We start from the raw sequence: 10760 nt of genomic DNA on the forward strand, positions 1-10760 counted from the left end.
GTTCCCTGAGGGGGCGGGACATCAAAGGCGGTGCTTCAGGAACCAAACAGGAAGCGCGCACAGCGAGGAGAAGTTTAATATCTGTGCTTTAAGATGCAAATCTTTCGGGAGTTTTTATGTGATGTCACTTCGACTTGTTAACAAGGTTAAAGATGTTTTCTCGGGCTCACATATGGCTGCTTTTATTCCTGGTTTACCTTCTGGTCCTGTGTGTATTTGCAAAAGGTAGTCTGCTTGCTAACATCTTATTAGACTAATTACTGTATTTATTCTGATTCCCATGTCACTAAATCATAAATCAACTAATTATAAAGGTATTATATTTGGGATTACTGAATTAATGATTATCATTTAGCCCATGATTATTATATTACGAGTCATTTTACATGATCACTGTATGATTGTATTTATTTTGCCTCTGTAGGGAAATTAAATGTGCTGTTCTTGATAGCTGATGATTTGAGACCCACTCTGGGTTGCTACTCAGATCCAGTGGTGAAATCACCCAATATTGATCGACTTGCATCCAAAAGCACCATATTCTACAACGCTTTTGCTCAGGTAACTTGAGTTTGCACACAGATCTAATCAGCAATCTCTCTGTTAATACTCATGGTCCCAGCCCTGGTCCTGACCAGCTCCATGGTCCAGCTCCATGGTCCAGCTCCATGGTCCATGGTCCAGCTCCATGGTCCAGCTCCATGGTCCAGCTCCCTCTGCTGTACATTGTACTGGTTTTCCTTTCTAACACACCAGAATCAACAAATTGGCTAAATAACAGTTTACTGTGTGTGTGTGTGTGTGTGTGTGTGTGTGTGTGTGTGTGTGTGTGTGTGTGTGTGTGTGTGTTAGATCTGTGGCAGCTATTTCGACAAAAAGGGATGTATGTTGAGATATTTTCAAAGGACAGTAAATCTGAACTGCTATACAAGCTGCACATTGACTCCTCTAAATTATATCTAAGTTTCATTTCTATAGTAATGTCCCTTGAGAAGATTCACCAAAATTGTTGCTGAAATGTGAGGGGTGTACTCACTTTTGTGAGATATGTGTGTGTAAATATTAGGGGTGTCAATCAATTAAAATATTGAATCGAGTTAATTAATGGTCATTAATCGCAGCTTAATCACACATTTTTATCTCTTCTTAATTTACCATAAATTGAGTTTTTAATACTCTTATCAACATGGGCATAAACAAATATTGATGCTTAATGCAAATGTATGTTTATTATTAGTGAAACCAGACTCAACATGGAGCATGAAGACACATGTAAATACTTGAAAGTAATTATGGTGTTTTAAATGACATAAATCATCAGGGCACCAAACAGATGTTTTGCTATGTTTCCACACGGACGGTTTTAATTGCCGGACGTGTGCATGATAGTGGATTTTTGTGCTTGATTTAAGACTTTTTTAAATTCCTTTTTTATTTTTTGGAGTTTTGAAAAACATGCATATTCCATTCAGATAAGTCTTAAATATTTGACTTCAACTACACATGAATAATTACTAATGTGCCTAAAGTAGCTACATTTTGTTGGGTGTTTCCTTTCCCCTAAGCAAGCAGTATGTGGCCCAAGCAGGACGTCTTTTCTTACAAGTCGAAGGCCAGACACCACCCGGCTCTACGACTTCAACTCCTACTGGAGAGTCAGCGCAGGCAACTATACCACGCTTCCGCAGTATTTAAAATCCAATGGCTACACCACCCTGTCTGTGGGGAAGGTCTTCCATCCAGGTGCGTCTTATAATTTTGTGCTCTGTACTCAAGCGTCCCTTCATTCCCTTTCTAACTTTTTTTTTGTAAATAACCATTCCCTACACCCGTAACGTATATAACTATGTTGTCTGTATTTGCACTAATAATGTTGCTGTCTTGTGTCTGACATAAAGGCATCGCCTCCAATCACACGGATGATTACCCATACAGCTGGTCTGTACCACCGTATCATCCACCCTCTTTCAGCTATGAAAAGAGGAAGGTTAGTGTGTTGGTGTGTGAGAGTGTGCATACATGCGTTCATGTCAAATATATATACAGTTTATGGGCAATTAGGCCTCTAGATGAATTAATTAAAAGTGTCTTGTGGACTGCAAGAGGGCCACAATTGTTTATTTCATTAGGAAGCAAATTAGAGCAATATTCACCTCTATTACATTTTATATAAGTAGAAAAGTTGGATAACCGTTTTTTTTTTTTTTGCACTTAATTTTGCATATGTGTTCATTTAGAGTTGTGTGTAGTTCTGTGTTCCTTGTGTTTATTTGTGTCCTTTTGTTCATTTTGGTTGTTTGATGTAGCACCTTGGTCCTGGGGAAACGTTGTACACTGTATAGGGTTGAAATGACCCTAAATAAAACCTACTTGACATGAATTTAGGATATACACACTTCCATCACAACGATATGACCCCCAGCATGACAATACTGTACTCCTTTTGTGTTAATGTTTGTACAGAACAGTGGTTCTCAAAGTGTGGCGCGTGCCCTCTAGTGGGTAATAAAGACATGGCAGGTGGGCCGCAGTGAACGGCAGGATTTTATATAATTTTTTGTGTTCTTCATTAATGATTTTCTTTATTAAATAAAAATAGAATTGATCCTCTCAAAGCAACACTACCCTCAAAAACAATATTTAACACAACTACACTTTAATTTTCTCTGTATTTAAATTTGATGCTATTTGATGTTATTGATTTAAGACTTGATATTTCAAAATGTAGACGTTTTATTACCATTACATATTTCATTACTATTTTTTTGTGGTGATGGAGGACAGTTGGGGCTTGAAAATTCAACCCCTCTAAAGTGGAGAATGGCAGAAAAAGTTTGAGAACCATTGGTATAGAAGAACTCAAGTGTTCTTCACAGAACCCTGGGGTTGAACTGGAACACACTGACTGGAACTCCAGGCCTCCTCACCCAACATTTGAGCGAGCTCTACAAAATCTAGTGCAAAGCCTTGCCAGAAGAGTGGAGTCAAGTTTAATTCAATTTATTTAAATTTGTATGCATTTACATTTAAGGCATTTGGCAGACACCATTATCCAGAGTGACTTACAACTGAGCAGGGGAGGTTTAAAAAGTGGCAGCTTGGTGGTGCTGGGTTTTGAGCTTGTGATCTTCCGATCCAAAATTCAGTATAGTTTAGCGCTTTTAACAATGAACATTGTCTCAAAGCAGCTTTACACAGATAAAGTGGAGATAAAGAATGAATAAGAATGTCCTTTATAACTGTGGCATGGAAAAACTCCTCGAGATGGCATAAGGAAGAAACCCAACCCAAGTCAAGTCACAGTTGGTACAGTACAGTGTTTAACAAAAAATGTTTTGTCGGGTCACAGCCAAAATATTATCTTAAGACTTTCTTGTCTCGTCCTGAATTTAGAAACATGATCATCACCAGAGACATTATCAGGTTTAAAGCATTTTTAACCCTTTCAGCGCAGGCTGTAGATCGTCCACCTCTGCTTTAGGCTGCGTTAGAGCCTTTATACTTTAATTTATACTCTGTGTAAGCCGTTCCATGCCACTGAATCAGAGAGAACTTGTTTTTATTTTCAATGACTTTTGGAATATGTGCACACTAGAATTGCTTTAGTGTCCTTCCAAGGGATTTAATGCAAAACAAGGAACAGGAATTAATGATAGTATTTAACGATGTTGCATTTATTTTTCTGTTACAGTTTCAGGAATTGTTTAGCTGTTGATGCATGAATTGTTCATTTTTATTTATATATATATATATAAATGCAATTATGTCATAAACTAAACCATTTTTATTGCTCAGATTATTGTTTTAGGTAACAAATTCTATAAACATCATTTCATAACGGGTTTAAGCCTTAGCTCCACCCACCTGCTGTTGTGGGGCCCTTAAGCAAGGCCCTTAACTCAGTATCTGCCCTAAGGCCGCTATATCAAGGTTCACCCTGTGCTCTGACTCCAGCAACAGCCTGGAAAATTCGATGAATGAACTTTTGCTGTAATGTATATGTGACGATCAAAAAACCCATTTTTTTTTGTTTTGTTTTGTCTAATTCCCATTTAATTGGCACAAACATTTATCAGATGCACTCCGCAGTATCTTAGATGTTCCATAAAAAAAAAATCATGAGCTCCAGGAAAATTTGTAGCAGGCATGTTCCAGTTCTCCCTCTCGCAACTTCACAGCTCCTTTCTGCCTTTAGGTTTGCAAGAGCAAAGATGGCACGCTTCACAGTAACCTGCTGTGCGCTGTGAACGTTTCCGAGATGCCTTTGAGAACTCTGCCTGACCTGGAGAATGCAGCCGAGGCTGTAAGACTGCTCAAAACTATGAAAGATGCAGAAACTCCTTTCTTCCTAGCAGTGGGCTTCTACAAACCTCACATTCCTTTCAGGATCCCGGTGGTATGTAAAATAGAACATAAAAAATAATCCTTGAAATGAGGTTGAAATAAAAACAGTGTGATGCTGTGTCACAGGAATACCTAAAGCTGTATCCTATAGAGAACATGACACTGGCTTCAGACCCCGACGTTCCTAAAAAGCTTCCAAAAGTGGCCTACAACCCCTGGATGGACATCCGAAAGAGAGAGGACGTGAAGGCTTTGAATGTCAGCTTCCCATATGGACCGATTCCTAAAGACTTTCAGGTAGTAAGGAATATGTACTTAATCCGTAAATGTAAAATAAATGGTCCCTAACCGTCTTTATTATAGTCTTAGATTATTATTATCAGTCCTGTCACATGATTGGCCGATTGGATAATTGCATTAATGAGCAGGTTGCTATGTGGCTGTGTTTAGCGAGTGTATAGTGCTTAGTGAGTGTATCTGTGGAGCCAAAATCCTGCAATGAACATCTGTTTTTTTTCTATCTGACTGATTTCTAGCTGCGTATTCGGCAACACTATTATGCAGCCGTATCGTATATAGACGCCCAGGTCGGAAAGATCCTGCAGGTTCTTGATGATCTGGACCTGACCAAGGAAACCATTGTAGTGTTCACCTCAGACCATGGTTTGTGAATTTTTTTTAATTTCCCCCATTTATATCTATAGGCAATAGAGATATAGAGTGTTTTGCACAGTGTTAATTTATATTGCTAGTCTCCACCACTAGATGGCAGTGTTGAAACACCAGCACAAACCCTGACGATCTTTTTTAGATGCCCAAGTGAACTGTCTTTGAAAATTCATCACCGTCATTGATCTCAGCATGCAGATGTCTAACCTCCAGCACTGGAATGTTTAGCGTACATGCTGACTCACGGAATGAGATAAAAAGTGCTGTTTCATTTCATTTCATCATGCTAATGGGACAGCCAATTCTTAATCATAGACACCTGGCTCCTTTAATGAAGCAGGCAGCAAAATAAGAGCATATATGAGATTCTCATTGTGTTCCAGGCTGGTCCCTTGGTGAGCACGGTGAATGGGCCAAATACAGCAACTTTGATGTCGCCACCCGTGTGCCATTGATCGTGTACGCTCCAGGTGTGACCTCACCTCTTCCTTGGCCCGGGGGAAAGATGTTCTCATATGTAAATGTGTTTGGAAAAGCACGGGAGCGTTTTGACGAAGGTAAACACACTTGAGGCATCAGTTGTTAGATGAAGCCTAGTCTTCCGTATCTGATTTCAATTTGCAGGGAACATTTCCTGCCTTTTGCTTTTCAGTCAAGCAAAAAAAAGGATTCCTGTGTGTACATTAAAATATGAAATAAAATTGTTTAACCCTTTTTTTTCCCCAGTTAGCTATCTTGTGCTACACTGTTGATATCCAGTGGATTGTTTGTTACACATTTTAAACGACTTCTGCGTGATTTAGATGCTAAAATTGAATGTAGAGATGTCGTATTGTGCATTTTTCCTATTTCAACAACTTGCTGGAACCGTTTTAAATTCTTCAGCCGTGCTCTCGAATTTCATGCAAGATGTCTGGACCACTTTCCTAAGGGAACACTGCCTAAATCCAGTGTACGGATTTGTCTAGCTCAGTGTTGCCTACAGCAGAGATTTGTGTAAAGATTTGTATAACAATTTTTTTGTTTTGCCTAAAGTGAAGAAATGCACTATGTAGTGTCTGGAGGTTTGGAGTGCTGTGCCAATGTAATGATCATTTTCTCATCGGGAACGTGTGCTGCTCTTAGAACAAATGCTAATCTTATTCTCTTTCATTATTTGCAGCTGTAATTTTTGATTTCCAATGCAGACAAGGACTGAGGTAGATGAAACTAGATTTTCTGAAGAAATCATAAGTGGTTCTTGGCTGTGCAAAATAGGACAAATTTGCACGTGTATGCATTTGAGCCGCTTTCAAATATCTTATTTATAGAAATGTGCAGTTTGGGGTTAAGGGCCTTCTTCCAGGGCTCAGTAGCTGATTTGGGCCGTGTCCACACTCGCACCTTTTGCGCTTTGGAAAACGATAATGCGTTTTCAGTCAGGTGACGGTGCCTTTCCTCGACAATTGACGCTGCGTTTCAAAGAGCCGGAAAGAAAACAATCGGCAGACGTAAATGACGCAGGTCAAACAGTCTACTCATTCGCAGAACAAAGACATGAACGTTTTCAGACGTTTTGGTGTGGATGAGCAACCTTTGGGAAACGACTAAAAACGATAGTTTGGACACGGGGCGTTCTTGATCTGGATTAGAGTAGATATAGCCTTGATCTCTTAACCTTCACCAGAACTTCCGAATCCAAAATTCAGAACTTCAGAATTCAGAACTTCAGAATTCAAAACAGAATTATGGAGCCACTTCTAATAACACTTGTTGCTGTAGTGTACTCTGTTTAATAAGTTGGTTGATTTGAGTTATTGTTTATGTCTGTAGTCAGCAGTAATAGTAATAATAATAATAAGTATGTGATCTAACAATATCAATGCTTTGCTATGCCAACACCGTTAACTAGAAAACACAACTATAAAAGTTTTTTTTTTATTTTATTTTACGTAAAAGACGAAGCCAAAAACCTGTTTCCATATCATTACTAAAAAATCTTTTGTTTAAAGTAAAATTTTTTGTTTTGTTTAACACAGTTCTTCAATCTGATTGGTCAGAAGTTATCCGAGTGATCCGTTCGCTATAATTTTAATTACAGTTTTATTATAATGTAATCATTTTGGTTTCTACAGTAATTGTTCAAACATTGGGACGTGTAATACAGACCCTGTACATAAACCTGTTCAAATAAGAAGAATAATGATAGTGTTGTGCGACAAAGAACAATGTATAGTAAGTTAAATGATGAATCATTTATACTGAATTATATACTGATTTGTAGTTATGAGGGTCCATGTTTTGTGATGGTCAGTTTTCCTCTGTAGGAGAGTCTTCAGGTGAGTTTTCGCTTTCTGGTTTCTTGGTAACGTGAGGAGCTGCATATTTTTGTCATATTTCCTAGACGGCATAATAAATGATATAATGTATGTATCTAGAAGGAATTTATCTCGTGAACAGTCAGGAACATTGAACATAACGGAGTGGCTAATCAATAAAAAATGTTTAAGATCGATGTGGGACAGGATTTCCGACATTCTGCTCGTGAAATGTAATCGAACTCGAGCGGGAACAATAATTCCAAATCGTGTCAGGTCACGTCACATTACCTAGTCTTTGGTTATTTTCAACCCTGTCAAGTTTTATTCCTTACTTACCTACGAGCATCTGCTTTCACAGTGAAGCTTGTTTTTTTGTCAGGCCTTTTTTCAGGACTGGAAGGTGGCCAAGATGGTGTCTGTCTTCCATTTGTCTCCTTTTTGGAGGCCCTGTAGAAAATGTGTTTCTTTGGAACCAAATGCAATTGTTGGACGCTAAAGGACCTGCACAATAGTCCAAAAAATACACTGAAGCAACTGTTTTTTTTAGGTCACTTCATTTTTTTGGGATTATAATGAGAAATTCAACCAAACGGATTTACTGGAATTGCAACACAGAGTCAGACGGCGTATGAAATAAGTGGTTGCTGATTGTTTTATTGCTCGCTAATGTCAGCATGTTGTAACCTTGATCCTGGCTTTGTCTCATTCTATTATCTCCTTACGCTCTGATTTCCCCTCAGGTTATCTGGTGCGCAGCGTGGTGGAGTTAGTTGACGTCTTCCCCACTGTGGCGTCTCTGGCAGGCTTGGTCTCCGTTCACCATTGCCCAGTCCCTTCCTTTAAAACTGTCCTGTGCACTGAGGGTTCGAACCTTGTACATCTCCTTGGGCGTCATGAACGCAACCCCAACCACCAATCATACGCTTTCAGCCAGTACCCACGCCCCGGCGACACCATCCGAGACGACTCGGACCTACCTTCCCTCGCAAACATCACTGTAATGGGCTACTCTGTGCGTTGCACCGACTTTCACTTCACACTGTGGGTGGGTTTCGACTCGTCTTGCTTCTACGCCAATTTGAGCGACGTGCACGCCGGTGAGCTTTACATCCTTTCCGAGGACCCAAACGAGGACAACAACATCTACAACGAACAAGTACATGCAGACGTAGCGATGCTGAAGCTCGGCTCGCGGTACCCGTGGATGGAAAGTCTCAAAGAGCATATGATCTTTCTTGGGAAGTCTTTGAAAGGAAACTGGAACCAATGAGCACTTTTTTAATAATTCACAATTGACAATTTCTGTAGTTGCTGCTCTGATAAAGGGAGGAAAGAAAATACCTTAAAATCTCACAAAACATTTTTCCTTGTTCTAATTTCCACGGGAATATCAACACCTGGCCAGTTATGCACTGTTTATTAAATAAAATGGTGTCGAACAGAGTTGAAGTCTAACACACACAAAAAAAAGGGAGGAACACATTTTATTTTAACCGACGCCGATAAAGCACGTAACGAGGTCACATTTAAGCAGTGTCACAAAACACTGATGGAAACACAAATCTTGAATTTCCTGTCGCACTCTCCTGCGGCACGGAAATCCCACCCTGAGGTTTAAATGTGAAAAACGTACAAATGATATTACACAGGTGCACCTTGGAGAACGGTTTAACGATGATGAATGCTTTGTGTAAAATCAAGATAAGGGAAAAAGATTGTGTCTTTCAGTTCAACTTGCACTCTTTACTGCTTCTCATGCCTTTACCTAGTCCACAAGGATTTTAAAGACCACCTTAATCCCCCCCAACTCAATTTTTGTTTGCCTTCTTGCTCTGATGATGTTGAAACGCCGTTTTTCTCCCACAATGCATAAATTACTTTGAAAGACGAAAATCAAATATTCATGTGGAAGCCAATAAATGTCTATATTTCGACCTAAAACAGCCGCCACAAAAGCAAGTGTCTGTCTCTGTCCCTTTTTCCCCCTCAAATGCCTTTTTTTTTTTTTTTTTATAAACGTGCAGCAGGAGTGTGCGGCGAAGGGTAATCCTCGGGGAGTGTCGACGCATTCGGGAGCCAGCGAACAGGCTTCGTTGCCAGCTGATTTCATTTTCACAGCTTTTGTCTAAAAGCAAGGTTCACGCAGTCGGCTACGGATCCACATGCCGATATATAAAACGCACACACCGAATTAGCGTTGTGTCAAATAAATGCTAGCAATCCAGGGCTTTCATTTAGGCCTCTTAAACAAGAAATATAGGTTTAATTTTGTATTGTGTTTTTTTTCAGCAATAATTATGCGTTACATATTATATTTTAAATTGCCGCGTTATTGGAAATGATTACAAAAAGTGTTTTGGTGTAATTTTTTTTTATTATTTATAGGCACCGCTATTATCCACTTGTCACATTCTCCATGTAAATGGGATTATGCTGAAGAAGACAAACACTCCGAGAGGAGCGGAGAATTTGACTTAGTGATGATAAACGATTTGTATTAACCACATTAGTTTCAGTGCAATTCCTAACAGGGAATCAATGCAGACACGGTTAGGGATCACTGCTCCGAATAATAAACATTGATTTCCATAACCACGGCTGCTTTACACGTGGCTCTAACTAATGACGTGCTGGAGACTTCCAGAGTGGAGAATTGGTTGCAAATGCATCTCGGAAAAATTTATATTTTGGGTTTAAGCCAAAAATAAATGTAGCAGTTAACATATTTGTGTGCTGTTTTCTTCTTCTAGCAAAACAATATAACTGCAACCTTACTACAAACATAATCCAGATATATACTATATAAACATATACAATATATTAGGTTTTTATTGGCGCCCATGTTCTTTTGATTCTGGAAATTTCCACCAGCAGAGCACAACAGGTCCAAGACATTAACTGTAGGCAAATAAACTATATGGACATACGTTTGTGGACCATTTGACCATAATAGTTGTAGGTGCTTTTCGAACATTCCATTCAACATTTAGTATCTTTTTGCTGTTAGGATAACGTCCACTCTTCTGGAAGATGTAGAGCTCCGAGCTCTTTTGCAGGCCACTCAGGATCTTCCACTCTGATCTATGTAAACCATATCTTTATAGAGCTAGCTTTGTGCACCAGGGCATCGTCATGCTGGAACAGGTCTGGGTCTCCTAGTTCGAGTTGAAAAGAAAATCTAACGCTACTGCATCTAAAGATATCCTATACACGTGTGTGCCTGTACCTTGTCAGGTGGTTATTTGTTGGAAATAAGATGTTAGAAGCTAGAGTGGGTTCACTTGGAGTCTGGCAACCCTGCCATTAACTGTTCTGTCCCCTACAGTAACCCTGTCTAAGTGACTCCTTTAATGAAAATGTTTAGTTGAGCAGTGTGATTCCTGTCCCAATGGATCTCTATTGGTGCGTGTTGCAGTTCCCAATTTGACCACTAGAAACAATAATTCT

General features: G+C 39.4%; 1 protein-coding gene across 1 annotated transcript; it reads left to right on the forward strand.

The window, feature by feature from the left end:
• On the forward strand, positions 1-10034 carry ids (iduronate 2-sulfatase). Its single transcript, XM_083561496.1, has 9 exons — positions 1-225; positions 425-561; positions 1566-1743; positions 1899-1987; positions 4196-4396; positions 4471-4641; positions 4881-5007; positions 5397-5570; positions 8054-10034. The coding sequence occupies exons 1-9, from the start codon at positions 153-155 to the stop codon at positions 8581-8583; spliced, it is 1680 nt and encodes a 559-aa protein (XP_083417622.1). The 5' UTR covers positions 1-152; the 3' UTR covers positions 8584-10034.
• Positions 10035-10760: the final 726 nt, after the last annotated feature.

The sequence above is a fragment of the Silurus aristotelis genome (genome assembly GCF_946808225.1).
Source record: "Silurus aristotelis genome assembly, chromosome: 14".
NCBI lineage: Eukaryota > Metazoa > Chordata > Actinopteri > Siluriformes > Siluridae > Silurus > Silurus aristotelis.